Source organism: Bemisia tabaci, chromosome 7 (genome assembly GCF_918797505.1).
Source record: "Bemisia tabaci chromosome 7, PGI_BMITA_v3".
Taxonomy (NCBI): domain Eukaryota; kingdom Metazoa; phylum Arthropoda; class Insecta; order Hemiptera; family Aleyrodidae; genus Bemisia; species Bemisia tabaci.
The window spans coordinates 28690605-28713417 of NC_092799.1; the positions used below are offsets into that span (position 1 = coordinate 28690605).

General features: G+C 36.6%; 1 protein-coding gene across 1 annotated transcript; it reads left to right on the forward strand.

The window, feature by feature from the left end:
• Positions 1-1194: 1194 nt before the first annotated feature.
• LOC109041559 (MFS-type transporter SLC18B1) lies at positions 1195-22759 on the forward strand. The gene is made up of 12 exons (XM_072302271.1): positions 1195-1671; positions 7029-7517; positions 8398-8493; positions 10161-10234; positions 11794-11941; positions 13244-13312; positions 14255-14372; positions 15820-15935; positions 16548-16744; positions 17422-17517; positions 18052-18220; positions 19506-22759. Exons 2-12 carry the CDS (start codon positions 7401-7403, stop codon positions 19836-19838), a joined length of 1533 nt encoding a protein of 510 aa, XP_072158372.1. The 5' UTR covers positions 1195-1671; positions 7029-7400; the 3' UTR covers positions 19839-22759.
• The last annotated feature ends 54 nt before the right edge of the window (positions 22760-22813 follow it).

Genomic DNA, 22813 nt, shown 5'->3' on the forward strand with positions numbered 1-22813 from the left:
AACGCAAACCTAAAGCTCTGTCTAAATTTCAGCGCAGTTTTATCATCTCCTAGCTGTTAATTTATATCCTTTGATTAAAATTTGACAGAAACCTCAAAAAAAAACGGTAAAATTATTAACCATAGATCAAGATTTATAGTTTTAAATATGTCATCAGAGTCGAAAATATCATTCACGCAATAACAAAACCTGTACAGGTTTTATAACCCTCAAGGCAGCAATAAAATTTCACTTTATGATTCTGAAAACGGTAAAAAGATCAAGGGTTACACTTACGGAAAAAGCAATTCAAATGTCTTTTCCTCATAAAACTTTTCATGTGACCTGAAATATCCGTTAAAAATCTGTTCAGAGAAAGTTTAAAATAAACAAATGCTATGTAGTAGTATTGAAAGCAGTTTATATAATTTTCTAGAAGATTATCTGATACAGACAGATCATTTTATACTCACAATCAGCGAGTCAACCATACCATGAGCTACTCTGCCGTGCTAAGAACGCCGTATAAACATTCGACAGTTGCCACATTTCCTCCGATAAAATTTTTGTTTTTTAGGAAAGTTATGAATATTTTTCCGAGAAATTTACAAAAACTTTAGCAAAAATTGTGAACAAAATTACCTGAAAAATTGGAAGAAAAATACTTACAAATTTCCCAAAAATTCGTGATTTGCTAATGGAAATTTGGCAACGCCGGAAGGCTCATACGGCGTTTTTCCTTAGCATGGCAGTACTGGTCTAGCAATGAGGAAAACTCGTAGTTAAACAAGATCTATTATAAATGTATGGATTAATCGCTGGTATCAACTGCAGCATCGGAGTATTTGCATGTCAAGTGCGAGAGCTTTGCCAAAATTGACAATATTGTAATGAAAATAGATAATCGAGTGCGCTTATACAAATCAGCCTATGTGCTATAGCTCCTTAAGTGAATACATTCCTTCTTGCACAAATGCATCCTGTTTTGTTGCATTCAAATGAAGAACTGAAGAGCTCGCCTTTGCTTTGTTATCTCACGATTAGTAGCGCGTCACGAGAGTCTAAACAACGTTGCTTTCTACTTGAATCAAGGTAGAAAATTCCACCGCCCGCCCGCCCGTACCTGCGTAAAATCGAAACAGAGATAGAAAGCTGAAAGCGACGGAAAGGGAAGACTTTAGACCAAACATGATAATTGCTGATACGTGTTAATCAATGCACAAGAAGAACTTTGCTCTTGATCCATATAGTGAGATTTTATCAGTTCGGTCTGCGGTCAGCGTTGAGGAAACTGATTGGAGTGGAACCGTGAAGACGAAATTAGTGATCAGTTATCCCAAATTTTACCCACTCAACACAATTACTTCGTTTTAGAGCTTCGATTTATTATCTTAACGCGATCAAACAAATGCTACTGCCTTTGGAGCGTGCTTCTACTGTGTAACTAAAAGTTTCGAGTGCGCTGAGGCTCAACAGATTATTTGTTACCGAGGCTGTCTCTTGTTATTTACCTCTCGATTAGGGATCTCGAAAGAAAAAGTGAAAATTAAATAAGATAAAGGCGCCTTTGTGAGTTTTAAATTAACGATTGAAGTGGTTTGATTGAGTGCTTTCAATTCAACATGGATGGATTTCTCTTAGCCATTTTATTTCGACTCATAACGGAACTGCCCCGGAATTGAGGGTTTTTACGTAAGTAAAAGGCTTACCTTGTTTTGAATCTGTGCATGCTTTAAGGATAAAAATTCTGGAGTAAGCAGAAGCTCATAAGAGAGAAAGAAAGCGCCGACATCTAGAATAGAGACCTAAAAAGAGTTTTAAAAATCGCTGTTGCAGCTGATAAGAAGGACGCTGTGTATTGGGCTTCAAAGATTTTTCTGGAAAAAAAAACGCATACTGTTATTCTAGGTTTTGTCAGTTTTGAATTCAATTTATTCAAGAGTCTCCGTAATTGTGACTCCTTATGTTAAAGTATAACATTCAAAATCAGTTTAATAATCATCCGGCGATAAGAAATAGATAGCGTGTTATGCAATCTGTTTAGCAAATGTGACATTCTTATGGATTTTCCGTGTAGATCTCAAGACCAAAAGCATTCACAAGTGAAGCAAATATTGCCGGCAAGTATATTTGAATATTTTAGTAGATACTTGGTCTGTAACTCTTAATACATTGCTCGGATCGAATACTTTGTGCTTATTATTAGTAAAATGTAGTCCAGATCAAAACTTGTTAGGTACCCTCTTGGGGACCTTTCACAAGTTTTGGCTATGAAAACCTAATAAAGTAATTGAAAACAGCAAATGTGAATTTAAATTTTGTGCCAAAGAGCATTTTTTCTTTACGCATATAGCTGTGCGCAGAGACGTAATCGATCACTTGCATTGTTGTCTAACGATGTCTTTCGACAAAGAAAAAAAGGAACTCCAGAAACTGAGGGATCCGTGGCAAAAACAATGAATGGTTCGCGATAATCACAGATTTTAAAGCTCCATAAGATACAAAACAAAAATACTTTAAATTTGACCGTATTATTTTGTGTAAGGCCTACAAAGAAACTTCTAGTTAACCAATAATATGGTTAATTTCTCCTTACTTTTAATGAGAGAGGCTCAGAGCAGACATTAGTACACTAAAAAATACCTGTCTAGCTTACAAGGCAGCATCTTGATCCATTCAATTCCACAATTTTTCTCTAAATTGTGATCTGCTTTTCAGAAAAGATCCTTGAGACTTGTGTGTGTGTGGGGGGGGGGGGGTAGTGGTTTTGATGAGGATAAGAGTTTTCGCTAAATATGGTCCGTAAATAGGTACGGTAAGGTAGCAAGGTGGTGGCCGAAAGGAGGGACAAGTAGTCAGAGATTTTGGATCATTTATTCTGAACCTCAGTGCCCCCCCCCTCCCCCCGCCAACATGCCATTATCTATGATATTACGTTTTATTAAAGTGAGGTTGAAAGATCGAACCACACGATTGCTCATTGGATGCTGATGCTCACTTATCATGATTATGTTCTTTTTTCGATTTTTTTTTTAAAAAAATCCGTAGCTACTTATTTGGCCGTACTTACATGGTTTAAAATGTAGGTTGTATGCTTCGTAGCAGTATTAAGATGTAAGGAAGGACTGACGGGTAGTTTTCCGAATTTCTGATACTAATAGCAGTTAACGAACTTTAAAAAATACTCATTCAATGAATGTGTTATTACTTTGCGTGGTTATAAAATCACTTGTCTTTTTCTCAAGTCATTTAAAAAACAACTCACCATTTTGTGAATCAATAAATTTATCATGGCACTGTAGTAGATCCATTAAATGCCAACTACAAAATCGCGCTTATTCATTTAAAAAGCCTTGATCTTCACGAATGAGATTTGAGAGTCATTATTCTTAACCTTCCTCAATTTCCCGAGAAACTTTCGATTTAATTTGATCGAAGAAATAAATTTGCCTCTGTTAGCCTTGATCTAAATTTCAACAGTGCTTTAATCAATGGAAGTCAAACACCTTGACCGTACTAAAATGTTTTCCATTGGTATTTATCTATAAATTCTGACGGCACTCTGTTAAGTCTATTCATTTCATTAATTCAATTTCGTAAGTACAAGTATATGACTCATACTAGCAGACAGAGAAAGTTGTTTTTTTTGTTCATTTTATCAAAGCTCTAACACAAAATATAAATACGTATTTGTCTGTAAGGGATGGATTAAATAGTTGAAAGCAGATTCTTATCTTGTGCCTCAATTACTGCACCTTAGTTACAACCATAATAATAAGAAAAAAGACAATTAGCGGCTCTGGTGCTTGCACTAGAGCTGCTATTCCGGACGGTCCCAGCTGGGGAGTATCAATGGACCATGTTACATTGGAGAGACCGCGCGTTGGTTGATGGGAATAATCGGCGCCATTTTCGACTATGTACCTTGTCATGACTTTATTTTATTGCATATTGTTTTATTGTTAGCCAATGCTATGTTGTGTAGTGTATTTTTGGAATCATGGTGATACAGTCAATAATTCAAAACTTGTCTGTGCTTTAATCTCGTGATGGAAAAAATGTACTTTACGTTCAAAATTTGAAATTTTGAATTTTAAAGTTTTCGCGGTTTTTTGGAAGAATGCAGTGGTTGGAGCTTCCTAGGCATATTACTCGATATCAGCTGATAGCAAACAAAGGTTACCAAGGAAACCGTAAACGTTTAACAACTATCGTGGCCATCGGGGCGATTATAGATCGTATTCGATACATCAAACGGCTGAGATTGTATCGATATCGATTGGTTCAAAATATAAACATAGCCTCAAAAGTAAATTCAGAAATCTGAGAGAACGGGTCTTTTGTAACAGATTTTTTATTCTTTTGCGTACCTAATGCCAATTTAAAGTGAAATTGTTAGGAATTTTCTCATTTTCAGCTTTTCCAACTTAAATCCTTACAGTTTGGTTTGAGGTTATGTGCTATTGTTTTGAACCAAACGATACATCGAACCGTTATCGAATACGGTCTATTGAAATGACATCGACTCTATGTCGCCGCTTACGACAGGACATAGCCCTATCTTATCCGTGTAATATATCGCAATTCGATATTGTTTTGATTTTTAAATGGAGCAATTTATTCATAAAGTTCCGATTAGTTTTGGCGAACGGGCCCCTTAACCTACGTCACTAGGCCTTCTTGGAGGCCTTTTGGGGGCTCTAGGCCCCCTAGGTCCGCCCAAAGGGTTTGTGTGTCTAGGCCCTCATTCTTGACTACAACTACCGTCGCCAGAGCCGCTTTCCGACGCGAATGCGTTGGAGCTTACTGCTTGTTTTCTTATTCTAAAATCAATATAGCTCGTCTGTGACCTACAAAAGAACTCAAAAATACTTCCAAAATCCCGCTCGTGTATTATTTCCCAGGATATTAGCAACCAATTGTTTTTGTTAGAATTTTGTTAAATATTCTGGACTCGTTTTTTAAATGTTTTCAAAAAAATTGAAGAACCTAATTTTGTTGATTTCTTTTATAAAAATGAAATTAAAACGGATATTTTGAAACGTTGTACTGGACTGGAGGTACGCATTTCCCGACTTTACAAACCGATATTTTTTGTGGCCTCTTAAATCAGAATCCTTGATGCTAGTACTTTAAGCGTACATCTGTATACTGCCGTGCTAAGAGAAAACGCCACATGAACCTTCAGGCGTTGCCAAATTCCGATTGATAAAACAAGAATTTCCGGGTAAACTTAGGAACATTTTTCGACCAATTTTTCAGATAGGTAATGTTGTTCGCAATTTCACCTAAAGTTCCTGAAAATTTCAGGGAAAAATTTTCATAACTTTCCTCAAAAAACAAACATTTTACCAGATGAAATTTGGCAACTCTCAAATGTTCATCCGGCGTTCTTCCTTTTAGCACGGCAGAGTGGAACTAGGCAAATGTAACTTTTGTTTGCAGTTGCATTGAGGGCACGAGGCAATACATACAATGCTGCGTTCAGATACGCATACATTAATTAAATGCATAACTTAGCACACGGTACTAAGTAAATGTGCACTACTCCTTCAAGAGAGGAATCCAGCTCGTTCATTTTTTGGCCATTCGCCAAACGAAGTTCACTCGATTTTTCCAGTCTTAACTTCAAGTAATGAAGAGACATGCGCAGCAAGAATAATGATCTGAGAGCAACCACATTTTGTGTCCACGATTTGTGTCAGCTGCTATCCTCACCTTTTAGTTTTGGGCTCTTTGTTGTAATTTTCATCAATACTATTTTCCTTTTTTCATTAAGCTAAGTACGGCAAGATTAGCATCATATATGATAAGAGAGTAGACTTTTTCATGACGGGGGAGAGGAGGGGAGGTTAGCATTTCCAGATAATTTTAGGAACTTATTTGGTGGCTACGCAGGAAGCTTTTTAAGGAAAAATATCTACTTTGGCTGATTGTGAGTGCAAGGATGTTAATTTAACATTTCTGAAAAATCGCAAAGTATAATCTATTTCGCCAGTAGAGTATCAGGTGAGGGATTATGGGTTTTGTCCATCTAAATGTATAATGCCCACCCTTATTGGGAGATTAAAATTCTCTTTCGAGAGGGGAAATTATCCATGTTTCTGAACTACCTCCACAAGTTTCTGCTTTCCAAAGCCTTCTACCCAATGAATGAGACTTTGGAGGGTTTAAATGATGTCTCTTCAGGGACTAAATAGCTGTCCGCTGTCCGCTAGCCCCCAATTTTTGATGGGTTCCAAAAGGCTTCCATGTGCAAATTGTAAAAAAAATAAAATAAATAAATAGATCTGGCCTTACCCCTAATTCCAAATTTTTCTTTGATACTTCCGGAAAGATTAAAGGTCTGAGATTTTCCTATTAAATTGATATATTTTTCTACATTGGCGGTGTATGTCCGCAACTTCGTATCTCGGTTTGCGACGTGGCGTGGTAGACCTCCTGTCATACTTCATTTTTTAAGAAGGATACTACTCAATGGCAATTGCTAAAAACTGCCGTGATTTTTCTTCCCTGAATAAAGAAAATTCTGCGAAAACCTAAGGAATGATGTCGCTTTGTTCTCGTTCAAAAAATTAAAATAAGAGCGGAGATTTTCAACCACCGCAAACGAGATACCTGGTTGCGGACTTACACCGTCGATATTGATGTGTGTGATGAATACGCCAAAAAAATTCGTAGATGAACATTAACAATTGCGTTAGAACTAGCACTAAAAAGAGGAGCTAATTAGTATCCTCTTAGGCTTGTGAAACTTTTCACGACGGATTTGGGACTTCAAAATTTTATTCCAATTTTTAGGTTTACGGGAGAAAATCTTTCTCTTCATTCAGAGTAGTAAAACAAGTATTCGGTTGCTTTTTTCCCCTTTTGAACATCAGATATAAGCATAACTGAGGAAATATTCATATCTTTAAAGATGTAATGTGCCTCTAAAATTTAAAATTCGTTGGGATGCCTTAATTACAGAGCATTATTACCTTCAATGTGTGTCTGGAATCTTCTGCCTTACACTGAAATTTTACAGTGTTATCTTTATTTGTCGACAGGTTATCAAAGTTCAGTTTCAATGCTGAAAACTGATTGAATTTTAATTGCTTGCGTCTTCAAAATTAGTATGAGGTGCTCTCTGCTCACTGCGGATGTAACATGATGGACAGCTACATAAGTGGATAGAAGAATCGTTCAAATATGTGTCGTCGAGCTCAAAATTTACCAACATAAGTTGGTGATAAACGTTTAGTGCGTGGTTCCATACGTAAAATTAGAAAGTGTTCTAATTCGCAAGAAACGGTTAGAATTCTCGAGTCATGAAAATTGAAAATCACTAAAGTATTATTAAACAAAAATTTCACGCTTGTGTCCAAAGTGTCTGTGTTAGTCATTTTATCCTAGAAAATATTTTAAAAGTTTTAATAAAGATGAAAATTTTTAGTAATTTTACCAAACGCCAGTGGCTAACCCTGGTTGTGTTCAGTATTGCCGACTTCTGTAACGCCATATGTGTCTCACTTCAAGCTCCATTCTACCCCAAGGAGGTAAGAAATATATTTTCATGTTAATTGATGAAATTGATTATATTAATTACGTCGAATTTCTCTAGACATTTAGAAGTGGATCAGACTATATTACCGAAGATGTAATAACTTGTCCAATTCGCAATGCGAAATTCTTCACAGAATAAAAGCAGGCAAAATTATATTTTTAAGAATGTCATGTGCACTTTTTTGAGGAAGCACTGTTGACGTTATCAGTACCATATTTTTGCTTGCTTTTGCCTCGACGTTACTTAATAATTTTGAAAATGACAAAATATCCATTTAATGTCGGTTTATAATCTGTATCTTGGAACTTAAATCGCTCTGTTCCTTTTTCATTCACGCTTACTACAGATTCTTTGATTAGTGGTGTGATACTATGTTTATTTTTCTGGACTAGGTAAACGTGGCAATTAATAAGACTTCTCCTTTAGTAGTATGAGTTATTTTTTATTCATTCAATCGAGAATAAAGTGCTTTAATTCTTCAAAAATAAGCCTTAAAATCAGTTTTATATCAGTAAAGTACAGACTACCAACCCTAGTCTTTCCGTGGAGTTAATTCCGATATGACAAGTAACGTGATAAAAGAAAGACTGGAAGGTGTAGAAAAAAACTTTCAATCAAGACTGGCCCCTTTGCCTGACACTGCTTAAAGAATTTCGCAAATATCTTTAAATAAAATGACGCTTTCAACGTAAAAGCTGTAGATGTTGAACGAGGTCCAACAGTCAATATAAAGAAACTAACGAATCGCCTTCAAATACATTAAACGCAACAGCCATTACGTCATCTCCTCTACAATCCATCACATTATCTACTTTATAAGTCTGGTCTTTACCTCCTACAAATTGTTTGATGAATTCAATTTTTACTTTCAGGCTGAAGATAAAGGTGCCTCTGCAACAGAGTATGGCTTAGTTTTTGGTATTTTTGAATTGGTAGTCTTCATTATCAGTCCTATTTATGGGCAACGTGTGAGTATCATACCTATACAAAAATTTTAATTTTTTATCCTTTCGCGTATACGTAGTTTTGCGGTGAGTCCTCAAAGTCAGTAGGGCTTTTCCCCCAACGATCATTACTTTATCAAGATAATGTAGAAATTGAGTTTCGCAAACTCATGCAAAGACGCATCCAATAAATTGAAATATGTCACAATTGTAATTACCTCTTCAGTCAAAGGGAGTCAGAGTTTTTCAGTCAAAGGGATCGAGATTCGGTTCTAGAAACCAATGTTCTTGTCATTCGTACCAAGACTCGTATAATATTTTACCAAACATTTCGGTTATCTGTAGGAAAGCTTGGTATCTGTGACGAGGTTACCTGGACAGTGAACATCAGTGTTGAATGCGAACTGAAGTTCGAACATTGTAACCGGCGTTTTTTCTATCGTAGATGATTGCGTGGCTGCAACTCTGTTTAACATTCTCTTAATATGAATGACATATCTCTTTAATAAACGATCAACTGTTTACGAAAATTAGTAGTCGTTTATTTAACTTTCATCACAAAGTCAATCACTCACAGTGGAGGTACCTATTACATCATTGAGCAACGAACTCTTATGCTCGTGAATAAAGCACAGAATGTCACACTAATTATTATTGGTCAGTTTTCTCCATGATAAACAAAAACATGAAGCGTTACATCTGTAAGAAAGTTCTAGATAAGTATATCAGTCATTCGTCGATACAAAAGTCAAAGAGAAACCGGAGGTAAAGTTAAAGCGTAGATCTGAGTATGTGTGGAGATAAAAGATCTATTAATAGCTATGTTGATAGGAAGGAGTAGGTTTAATGTACAACGAAAATAAAGAGAATTCAAATTAAAGCAGAGAAAGAAGTATGAAATTAGGTGTGAAAAAATCGCATTTGTCACATTTGTTTCTACGTCGTTAATATTATTTTCATTGTTAACACCCATTGTTAAAAAAGTAAATTGCACAGGAGAAATATTATTGAGGAATGTGAATTATTACAACCATTTCAGTTTAAGAATCCGTGAAACCATTAAATTTTACCCAAACCAGTCAAATTTTATTTTAACCTTCATTTGAAATACTAAAGAACCTGGTTTCCCCCTTTATTAATTTCGTGTTGAACTCGTTTTTTTTTACCATCCTCCTACGAATAAATGCGAGTGTGATAATTTACTAAAATATTACGAAGATATGAAAAATTTCAAACCTTCCCTAGTAGAAATTTGATTTAGGGACTAAACATAAAATAGTCGTTTGCTGGGTCTCAATGCATGTGACTGTGATGTTCATAATCCCCTTTTGTATCAATTTCCCCACGAATTTCTCCACTTACGTAAGGCTGAAACGGGAAATATTACCAACGTGAAACCTATCTTCACTTTGATAACCTCAACAATAATCAAAGGCCATGAAAGTTCTGTGTTGACAACGGGATGAATATAATAACATTTTTAATGGATAGAAGCAATTAATGTTCTGAGAATATTGACCTCGATGCCTACATTTAGAAAAAATTACTGCGCAAATTAGGGAATTTTAAAACAGAGGTTAAACAGCCTCATAGGTTTTAAATCAGCTATTTCTAGAAAACCCGCACAATCCTAAGGTGTGTCTTTTATTTTTTCTTTCTGCTTTACTAATATTCTTTCTTCATCATTTCAGCTGAATCAAATAGGACCAAAGTATTTATTTAATGGAGGGATATTCACGACTGGAATATGTGCCATTTTATTCGGGTAAGTTCTTGATTCTCGTTAAGTATGCCTACTGTTGAATTATTAGTATGCCCATAATAATGTCTGACAGAGAAAAATTATTGGTTTATACTTAATATTGTGATCTCGTCGAAAGATAGAGGTTAAAATGGTTCAAGAAACTACTATTCTATGCGGATCGAAGGGTCTTGCAAACCGTTGATCTTGCCAATCAGATGCTTTCGTTGGCCTTGATTAACTACTTCAGTTTCATTTTTTACTGTTGCATGCACTTTAAAATCAGCCGGGTTTTAAAAAAAGGGAACCCTCTCTTGAACAATGCGCTTGCTTAATAAGTTTTACTCTTGTATTTTTGAAAAATAAAGAGTGCCCTCAGCTCACAGAAATTTTCCCGGATTTTTTTAAAGATACGAAAAATGATGTCAAAGTGTTTTTGGAGCTCACATGTAAACGCGAAAGCCGACATGGCGTCCAAAAATATCCCTCTGGGTGCGAGTGCACTTTTGACCACGCAACCCATCTGCATTTTTTGACCCATGCAGCCACTTGCAATGCACGTCTGCACAATTCCCGGACACCATCTTTCCTAACGCGGCGATGGGGGAGGGTGGGGTGGCTCCTTTAGGAGCTTAAAATACCTGACTTTTAAAATCGTTATCTATGGGTAAAATCCTTTAAAAAATAAAAAACAAATCCTGTGTATCAAAGGCACTCTCTACATTTTACAAATACTCAAATTGATCATTAAACATCTCCCCACACACACATTGATTTAATTTGCAAGCCTCTTCACGGAGAAAACATTTTCGTGCATGAGACCCGAAATTTACGCCAATGGATTTCTGCAGTTTTATGATCGCGCATGAGGTCCAGCTGCCGGAGTTCAGGTCAAACAATTAAAATAATTTGGTACTTCGATTTTCTCCCGAAAAGTTTCAACCAAAGGACCCAAGTACCTCAAATAAGTGACCCGAGCTTTGGCAACAGGACCTAAAGTTTTTGGATGCGCGATCTAAAAACTTTAAGGATCGAGAGGACCTAAATTTTGGGTCTCATGCACGAGGTTTTTTTCTTCGTGTAAAAAATAAAAACCGGTCAGCGTTTCAGCGCCACTTTAGCCACTAAAAGGAACGGATCAATTTTAAGTTTTTAACTGTGCAAGTGAATTGTTTCTAGGTTTTTTTTTTTCTTTTCTAGACTGCTTTCGCGCGTACCTATACCATCACAAGTGGCTCTTTACGTTTAACCAATCCAATGTGCATCCTTCTGGTTTCTAGAACCATGCAAAATCTCGCGCTAGAATTTACCAAGACATATTTTAAGTTTAAGTATGTAATTGTGTTGTATTTCTCGTCTTCCGAGTTTTCCTCAAAAATTTTGCTGATCACTGAACCAAGGGAAGTGTCATCACAAATTCTACGAATCAAAACGATTCAAATTCTACTCAATCTCAACTTGCTAAATCCTCTCAATTTTTGGGGAATTTGACGCATTTAGATCCGCTGCGGAGGATATTTGACTTTAGCAGAATCATGTCCTCATTACTTTAATAACTTGTTTTTGTTTATTTCATTTTTCAGTCTTTTACATTATGTACAAGGCCACTACCCATTCATCATTTTGTCGTTTGTTATACGAATCATTGAAGCTCTTGGAAATGCAGCTTTCTTAACCGCAAGTTTTGCAATTATTGCAAAAGAGTTTCCTGATAATATTGCGACAACTTTTGTGAGTACATCATTTTTTTATTTATTTATTTATTTATTGTAATTTTTTCTACGGCAAAATTGAGATTGACGCCATAAATGACATGTTTGATATCCTCCCCTCTCATTTGATATAAAACATATTCGAATTCTCGAAATTTATTACAATAAACATTTATTTTCAGTTCAGAGTATCAGCATAGTTGTAAAAATGTTTAAGTTGGTGTATTTAGGCATCAAAATTTTAATGGGCCTCTAAATAATATATGAATTTGAAGCACTACGAAAATGTTTTCGTCTTAAAACTTCACTAGGGGACGAATCACGGAAAGAAAAGTCTAAAAAGCAACCACTAATTAAGATATAAATGTTCACAATAATTCATATACTGGTTTAATTACAAAAATAAAAATGACGGCACATTTGCATAGTCTAAACTCACATTTAATCTGTGTTAAAAATACCTGTCAATAACTCGTTCAGGAGTTGATTTTCGAGCTTTCGGCTATGTGAATCGTTTTCTACGTAAGATTTTGAGGAGAAGACAGATAACTTTTTTTTTCTGGCTCGGATCTCAGTCTAGGGGCCCATTATTCTTACGATCAACCATTATACTGTTGAAAAAATACATAATGATAATTGGAGCTTGTAAAAGCATAGCAAATGATTTGTGACAGACCATAGGGTGAAAAAACAACAGTTTTAAAGTTCAGTGTGTTGTTCAACCTCGGACATCATCCAGAATCGTTGATTTATCATGTGTTAGGTATCTCATGAAAAAGTCGCCACTTTAAATGCCATAAATAACTAAAATGTGTCAAGAAGATCGAATGCAAGAGTATTAATAATTGTCTTGATAAAGCGATGCTCCTCATTGGCGCCACAGACGGTCGATGCGAAGCAGATTTTGTTATCGTCTGAACATGTTTCATTAGCAAAAATAAGTGGAGAACTATATAGGAAGATTCAGTCTAAATAATTTGCAAGCATAAGCATCTTAGAAAGCATTTTTTCATTGTGTGATTCCTGCAAGGCTCGAGATCGACTGAAATAATAAGCTCCATTCCAGAAAGAAAAAAAGTGTATAATTAATTTAAAACAATAATTGACTAAAGAAATAACATATTTTAATTTAATGTTTTTCTGCATTACCTACGCTATGATTTCAAGCGTTAGAACACATATAATAATTATACCTCCATTTTCGATTATTATTATGCCATAGGTGCTTTTATTTTTATTTTGCGCTACTTTATTTTACTGCTAACTTTATTGGTCCAATGAACCGATTATAACTTACTGAATGTTTCTCTTACTGTTCTAGGCATCGTTAGAGACATTTTTCGGGCTAGGTTTGATTGTCGGTCCAACCCTGGGAGGTGCTCTGTATCAGGTAATTAATGGATTTGGGCGCAATAAAGTTTCTATATCTTGAATGGTATTGTTGATGCAAAATGCCAGTTAAGCTTGTTAGAGGAATGGAAAAGTAGAAATAAGTGATCTTGTCTAACATAGTTTGCTATCGTTGATATAGTCAAAATTATACAGGAATTTTGACGAATATCCACATACTAGGTTCCAGTGTAGGCAATAGAAACTTTCACGCTTTAAGGCAACACCACACGCTTTTGGATATCATTGTGAAATGACACTCTTACTCTGAACACACACGCAAAATAGCTTTTTACCGGACGGAGAGAAGTTCCTTTAACGCCGTGTCAGTTCGCTTTCAATTTTTAGTGTAGGCAAGACGAGCTCCTACGTGCTCGAATAGTGGTATTATTGTGAAATAGCTCCCTTACTTGAATCGACGATTGCAACAGTAGTGAAAAATCAATACGCTTTTTTTGTAAGCGTGATCGATGTCTGTGGCTGGCGAGGAACACATAGTATGCTGTTTTTACGCGTTTTCTCCAGAATCTTAGCTTTAATGGAAAATATTTCAGAACTTTAAAATATTTCAAATTATTGTTCTCTACATTTTTTTTCATTAGAGGATAGCTTTTTATTTACTTGAGCCTCCACAGATTGAGATATTTTCTTCCTTGTTTATTCGCCAAGTTAAGTCGGGGCATCACCAAATATTCCAAAAATTTAAGAGATAGTTAATTACATCGATAAATTGATTGAAAATTTCAGAGAGGGTTACCAGTCAAGCGGAAGTGAACAGAATATATTAAAGTTTTTTTTTTTTTCTTTTACTTCCCACCCTTTTGTCTCAAGGCTCAAAGCCGAATGCTCGTTGATTTCCTTCAACACTTATTATGTTCAACAACGTACTTATGTTGTCATAAACTTATGTTATACGTCTTTACAACGTTTTAATCATTTTCAGGTCGGTGGTTTCACAACTCCGTTCGTCACCTTGGGTTTCCTTCTTTTCTTATCAGCAGCGATGACGGCACTTGTGCTTCCTGATCACCCAGAAAAAGATGTCAATGCATCTCACGGATGTAAGTCAAGTAATATTTTCTTGTAAATTAAGGAAATCTCAAACAAGACGTTAACGTTGGAGAGCGTTCACTGTAGCACCTCGTCAATAGGTGGAAGTGGTTTTGCGCGGACGGAAGAGAGCGCTGCAAGACGCTGTTGAACTAAACGTGGAGCGTAACCTAGGAAACATACATATATACAAGAATCATAGAGTAAAATATAGGGGTCAATAGTAAAGGGGTACTTTGTACCCAAAATTTTTTTTAGAACTACGACGACAAGAAATTTGAACGATGCTTGAAAGAGTCATTAAATAAAAGTACGTTGCAGAGTTTAAAACGTAAAGATATTAATTTCTCAAAGACAAGCCTACAGGCATTACATAAAGTGGACAAATAAGGAGTAAAAAAGGTAGAAATGGTATATAAATAAAATTTAGAAACTAGGTATTGCTTCCCACCACGAAAAATGGCGCCGATTCCCATGGAACAGTGCGGGCCTTTACCAATGGATCCATTAGTAACATACCCGCTGCAAAAGGGCCGGAAAGAGCGTACATTACTAACGTGGTGAACGCTCAAAAGTTTTGAATGTGCAAAACAACGAGAATACTGTAAAAAAGCGAACTCAAAAGATGCATACTTTAGTGCGGATGAACTGATTTTACTTATGCAGAACAATGCTGTCATGCACGGAAAAAAAAACCTCGTGCGTGAGACCCGAAGTTTAGGTCATATGGATCTCTGAAGTTTTCAGATTGAGCATGTGAACACTTAAGGTCTAGCTGTCGAGGTTCGGATCACACATCTGAAACTTCAGCTCTTACATCTGAAGTACTTCAGATGTGATAACCGAAGTTTTTTGGATGTGAAAACCGAAGTACTTCAGATGTAAGAACTAAAGTTTCAGATGTGTGATCCGAACCTCGACAGCTAAACCTTAAGTATTCAGATGCTCAATCTGAAAACTTCAGAGATCCATAGGACCTAAACTTCGGGTCCCACGCACGAGGTTTTTTTCTCCGTGTGCTAAGGAAGAACGCCGTATGTAAATTCGAGAGTTGCCAACTTTACCCCGACAAAAAATGCATTTTACAGATAAGCTGTGCATATTTTTCCTTGACATTTTGAGATATTTTATATTAAAGTTTGTACGAAATTGTCCGACAAATTTGAAGAAAAATATCCAATAGTTTTCTTCAAAATGTGTACTTTACCGGAGGAAATTTGGCAACGCCTGATGGCTCATACGGCGTTCTTCCCTGGCACGACAGAATGGAGGAGTAAGTAGCGAGGAGTAATAAGCAAGGAGTAATAATGCTGAGAGATGGGGGGGGGGGGGGGGGAGAGAAATAAGCGACTCAAGACCGCAAGGCACTCACTTTGTTTACCTTTATAATCAAAGCTATTGACTTTTTTTCCACTCATTCTGATTAGCTGTTAAGTATCTATTTATTTGCCTTTCCAGCTAGTCTGCTGCAAGTCCTCAAAATTCCAGGGGTGTTCCTAGCAGCTTGCAGCATTATAGTCACTTCATCCAGTATTGGGTTCCTATCTGCCACGTTGGAGCCTCACTTGAGAGCGGTAAGCTAAAATATTCCTTGCCGTTCGAGGTGCACCTGCCTCGAACTTAAGTTATCAATATGTCCACGGAATACTCTGAAACTAAATGCTCTGGTTTTCTCTGTAATCAACTCCCAAGCTCAAAAAAAGCACTCAAAGTGAGGCCAAAATGGAGGGGATATCCCACGCTATCCTTAGAGAGAGTCCAACTTTACATCAAAACAAACTCTCCATGCAAATATAGGGAGCAAATACATTGACAGGGCTGCCACTTTATTTGGGGACTTTAAAACTGAAAACACGGCATCACTGCTAATGTATTTGCTCCCTATCTTTGCATGGAGAGTTTGTCTTGATGTAGGGGTGGACTTTCAGGATAGCGTGGGATATCCCCTCCATTTTGGTCTCAACTTGAGAGGTTTTTTTGAGCTAGGGAGTTGATTTCAGAGAGAACCAGTGGCACCATCGTATTTCTTCCGAACTTTGACACAAGGATCGATAGTCAGATCGCAAATTCCTCACACATGCAACATCTCCATTAATTCTTAAGAAACTTTGCTTCTAATAAATAAAGACTTAAGAATAACAACACCTTAAAACGGTCGTTTAATTTGTTACATCGTTTTCTTCCAGAGCAAGTTCGAACTGTCGCCTATACAGCTTGGTTTGATGTTTGTCATCAATGGTGGGACTTACGCTGTCACTGCACCATGCTGGGGATGGGTGTGTGACAAATTGGTCAGCCCAAAAATCATCACCGTTCTTGGCTCTATTCTTCTGATGATTAGCTTTTGCCTTATTGGGCCGGCTCCATTTTTAAACTTACAAACGTAAGTACAAGTAATTTCATGGCTATGCGGACATCGAGTCAATTGCTGAGTTTCTATCAAATAGTTCATGTAGATTTTTTATTAGTAAAATATATCACGTAGATTGATAGGAAGAAAGCTAACGCAGGAGATCTCAACGCATTTATCCTCTATTTAAAGTGATTCTGTTTTTGGAAAAAATCAACATAACATTTTTTTAGTTTAATATATTTCATCGTGAATGTTGGTTCTCTTATCAGTGCTTTTTGTAAAGCTAAAATAATCCATTGGAATAGCTGGATGCGTAGGTATACATGTGTCCATTTAATGGGACATCTTTGACTTTAAAGCTTCTCGTTGAGGAAATTCAAGAACACTCCTGTTCCATGAGATTATCTCATACTACTTTCATATCCTAGCGTTTAAGTCTCCCGAAACATCAACGTAGGATTGCAGTGTGTTCACGTTTGTACGGCCTCTATCAGTGGCAAGTTTGATAGATTAATACAAAAACGAAAGGAAAAATGAATACTTGAAGCACTAAGCTAAGAAATTTGTATATTTTTAAGGAAAGAATAAGTTGAAAAATATAAGTGAAAAAATGAATACTGAGGATTTGCCGTTCCTCTGGAGGGTAGAATATTTTATTTATCCTTAAATCTTTAATTTGTTTAATATTATAATTCCATTGTTTTCAGCAAACTGGGTATAACTATTCTGGGATTGGTCATCCATGGTCTTGGAATCGGAACCTGCTTGGTCGCATCTTTCACCGATGCTCTCCGCACAGCAATGTAAGCACAGGAAATAAATCAAAATCTACCCATAAAAATTAATTGTCATTTCAGTGTGTTAAGGGGTGATAGTGTATCTGGAAAAGAAAAACAAGGCACATTTTATTACTCGATGGAAATGTTAGGAGACAATAAAATAATGTATTTTGCCATCATCTCTTTCCTTTGCCGAAAAAACACTGTGGTGTATGAAATATTGCCGCAAGGTGAATTGAAGGGGATTTTAAATACAAAAGAAACCACATATCATAGATCGAAGGTAGTTTAATTTTCCACAAAGCGAATGAACGTTGTTTCTTGGAGGCATATCATATCTATTCTAAACAATCGATAGCAAAATCGAGACCCATACTATGATTTTTAATATTTTTATTCTATGCACTCATCAGATTTGCAGAAAATTGCATTAACTTTGAAAAGAAGATCTAAATCTTGAATGTAATATTATAAGATATTAAACAGTGTTTCCCCTCGATCTCCTAGAAATTTCACCTATTTTACACTATAACCGAATGGAATGTTGTGATGTTACAGAGCCCACGGATTTCCAAACAACCTGGAGACATATGGTCTTATATCTGGTCTTTGGACATCAACTTTTGCCCTTGGAGCATTCATTGGTCCTTCAGTGGGTGGTTTCTTGATGGATAGATTCAAGTTTCCAAACGCAACTATGTTCATCGTTATATCAAGTTGTGTCGTGGTATGTACACCTTATGCACACATAATTTACATTCAGATTCCAAGATTCAAAAACCAGTTAAAGCTGAACCTGACTCCTTGGAAAACTTTACAAGTAGTACCTATGAAAACATTTTCACTTACTTTCTTTCTTTTTCGCCCGATAAATATTTAGGTTGTCACGATTTAAACGATGGCCATTTCGGCTTCAGCGGTAGCCATCATCAGGTAATTAATAAAAAAATAACAACGATCACAGAAACAAAAAACCGAAGCTAAAAACCGACGTTAAAAATTCCGCGTATTATCGCCGGCGTCGCGATAATAGCGCGGCGGCGCGTGATCATAGTTCCCGATAAAGAAAACAAAGAGGTAGAAAACATTTTCTTTGATCCAAGGAGTCTCGAGCCTTCTTTTTTACTAGAATTCTTATCCATTCAAAGCTCCATGATTTGAAAAAAATTTAAACTTTTCCAATGTAATTTTAGACTGTCTTTAGGAAATACACACAAGCTATCTTTAGTAGGAGTTGACCATGGAGGCTCTCAAGTTTGAAAGTAGTCACACCAAAGTAGGAAATGCAATCAGCTTCACTTTTTTTTTCAGTATAATAGTGCCTCTAACTCTAATAATAACTCTATCTCTCTGGAAAGAAAATTAAGTTTATTGGGTAAACGGAGACGACTTCAATCTCAAGATCACTCTCAATCACTTCTAGCCACGGATAGTGAATGTGTTTTTGAAATGTTAATTGAAAGATATTGTGCTATTTGCTGTCTTCATGATTTTTGACTTCTTACAAGATTACCAAAAAAAATCGCTCGTCTTAAAATTAACAACTATCGTTCCGTTTCTTTTGGACGGTTCTCCTCCATTTAGACCTATATGTTGAATAATCCATTCTTGAAGGAACACCTGGACCCTCTAAGAATCAATACATTTTCACAGGTCTAAGGTGATTCGATGGACGCCATGTTTTGTGTCAAAACGACATGCGATACATTGCATCGTTTGGTTCCATTTTTTCAGCTACGATATCACATTCGAGTATGCCGTTATCACGTTGAATTTGTTTGTCAGAATTGGTAGGTGCACAGAATTTTAGTCTCCTGACAACAGAATTGCGATCTCAAAATTCGAAAAGAATGACAAGGAGCTATAAAAATAAAACTAACCAATGTGATATATCGCATGTCGTTCTGACACAAAATATAACGTCCATCGAATCACCTTAAAAGGAGATAAAACCAGGTTGCCAATTTTTTGACTTGCTTTAATCACGTGTTTTCACCTTTTCCTGTGTACAGGGTCTCGTGACGGCGATCTTCATCTGCTGTTCGAATCGTCGCCCGAATTTGTACAAGCAGGTGGACAGCTTCGACGACTTCTCGAGTCACAAATTCAACCACTCGGGCACCCTCCACGAGGGGAGCAGTACGAACAGACTCGGGGGGTCGGGCCCCTCGCCTTGCCCCGAGCGACCCCCCGGGATGACCGCCGGACTCATCCCCAGCAACAGCTACAAGAACCGCCTTGGGACCTGGAACCTCAAGGAGACCGCCACTGTGATCGGCGCCAAGTACAGCTCCAGCTACGGCTCGAATTTGGAGACCAGAAGTCTGCTCGGAAGCACGGCGTAGTCGTAGTTTTACTCAATACCAAAGAAGTGGCAACACTGTTTTTCCTCGATTTAAAACCATGGAAAATATCGATTCTAGGCCAGGCAGCCTGCCTCATCGAGAATCGATTGTTTTACACACGTTTGAATGGAGGAAAACACTGTTGCCGACTTGCAGGAATCGCCACTGTACCAAAGAGACGTGGAAATCTCGAAATTGTAAATACGTTTCCTCAGGAATGTTTGAATGGGTCAGTGGGGTAGCATGGGCCTAAAATGAAGGGGCGTCATTTCGCCGATTCGAAACGAGGGATCGTAACTCCTCTCCCAGGTTGGCATACTGACTCACGAAATTCAAGTTTCTACACGAATATTGCCGTGAAATTTTAACGCTGATCTTCGCTTGTGATCAAAAAGGGAATCAATACAATTTTGAGTTAAAGTTGCACATAAAATTTCTCTTAAAAATATAATCTGCGGCGAAAATACGTTGAAATATAGTTACGTTCTATCGTCTAGGGAACGACTATTTCGGTCAAATCTTACGGAAATTTTTCGGAAATGAAGAAAAATTGCTCGAAGAAAATTATAAACAAATCTCCCAAAATGCACTTAAATTAACCACGACTGTCCCTGAAAAATGTCCACCTTAAGATCATGGGGGTAATTAGCCCCCCGCCCTCCCCAAACGACGCCCCTGCTATGATGCGTTTTTGCTCCTTTTTATTCGATATTTGCATGCGTGTCGAGGATGAGAGTTCAAATTGAATTGAAGATAAAAATATGGTTTTGGTCATTGATTGCTATGAATTGATCAGTTAGAGGTAAAAAAATAACATCAAAACATACTTTTTTGGGCCGATTGACATCATATGACACATTCCCTTTTTTTCGATACTGATTACGGAAACTTTTGCAAGTTAAATCTGCGAACCTGCAGAAAGAACCAAAGTATTTCTGTCCTCAATTCACATTTGAAAATCACTCTTCATCAAAAACTTACACTTTCAGATCCTTCTCATGTCAGCAAAGTTTTCAAAAATAGAAATTTTACAGCAATAAACTGCAATTAAATAGCTACCCATATGCAACATTGTGTGCCCATTAATTAGCTATTTAAATTAAATTATCGCTGTTGAATTTCTATTTTTGAAAACTCGGCTACATGGAGTCGCACGGTTTTCGTGTTTCTATGTAATCGGATTAGGCAAAATGAGAGAATTTTTTCTCTTCAGACATGGAATTAATGTCGCATGTACCATTTTTGAATAATGCTTTGTGTAGGATTTCCGGCATTGAGTAGTTCTGTGATATAACTTACATGAATCGTGGCGTCAGAGTCCTTAGATCCCCGCGTTGCGTATAAAAAAAGCCTCCTATTTTGAGATTGGGCACAAACCATTATCGCAAATTCGTCAGCATAAATCACTAATCGGTGATATGCGATGCATTGAGACGAAACATGTGTCCCATTGGGAAATAAAATCCACTTCATAAGGTTAGTCTACCCGCCAAGTATGTCCAATATTTACCGAAATGCCCTTTAAAATATGGCCATAGCGCATCCGACGTGATAGCGCATGTATGCACGATATCATATTGGATGACGGCAAACGATTTTCTTTTCAAAGGATGTTACCTCCAATGTATGAATATTGGACCCAAAAAAAATTGTTTGGGCAGATCTTATGCAATTTTGCCAATGTATAATAATGTGACCATGAAACACGCAACCGACCCATTCAAGTGTGATAAGCTCAGAGGTTTTTTGCGCGCGCCTAAAAACTTCGTCCTCCTAATAAGGCACTCTCTTCAATGACGAAAGAAACTTGCGGTGCTAAAGTGTTGAGGCCGTACTTGTGCTATTAAACCAAACGGGAAAATTGGCAAACTTTTTGAACGGCTTTTGAAAAACAAAACTGATGAAAAGAGAGCAAAAAGCGTGAGTAAAATTATGATTTTCTTCGTATCTACAAAATTTATGTCAGTAAATCTTGTTAGAGAATATGAGATAGTGCGAATAAATTGTAAATTGAAAGTGAAATATTTGTATATAGCTTACATTTTAATTTATTTTAATTTTAATGTGCATGAGAAACATTATAACCAATGATTGATGTTCTTAGTTAGTGCCTCAGTGTTTCAAAACTCCACTACTTCATTCTATGAAGTCTTCAAATATAACAATGTATACACAAGTAAGTGAACAAGAGGAAGAAAAAACCTCGTCTCCCAACTGGGTACGAGGAGCTTCTTCAAAAGAATGAACCGAAACTCATGGTGGATAGGTACCCCCTCACCATGTTACTTTTAACACTTTTAAGAATCAGACATGATTTAGCTTCGGCAATTTAAGAAAAGAAAAAGAAAAAATGGCAGATTGTGATTAAAACTGTGGCACTGTTACGCTTCAAAATCATACATTACTCACGAACGTATGCGTGCAATTTACGCGTGAAGATGATGAAGTTAGAAAATATTAGGATGAAAGCATTTCTATAATAATGCACGATAAAAATGATTGCACCGCGAAGAAAAAAATTGGAAACAAGACAGGGCTTCCTCTACACTTTTAGGAATATTATCTCAAAATGCCTTCACTCGCTCTTCGTTTTCTGAGGCACATAGCTGCTACATCCAAAGAGCAAATTAAAAACAATATCATATCAGTCTCAACAAAAAAAGCTTCTACTTCAATTTTTAATTGGTAAACATTATAATGTTAATAATCGGAATCGACAAAAAAAATTATGGGATTCCAGATCAAACTCATATGTGCCTTTTCAATAACCTTCAATGTCGTGGATTTTGAAATTGTCAGCCCGCACAAAAATTGGAGCGTTTCAAATCCATGAAAAAATATGTTACCTTGTCCTGTTTTGTATATCACTGTTTAATTTATTTTATGTATTTACTTTTTCTGTACATAAAAGAATTGTTAAAGTCAATTACAGGCATTTTATATTTCAACCATCCGCAAACGTCAATGCACCCATA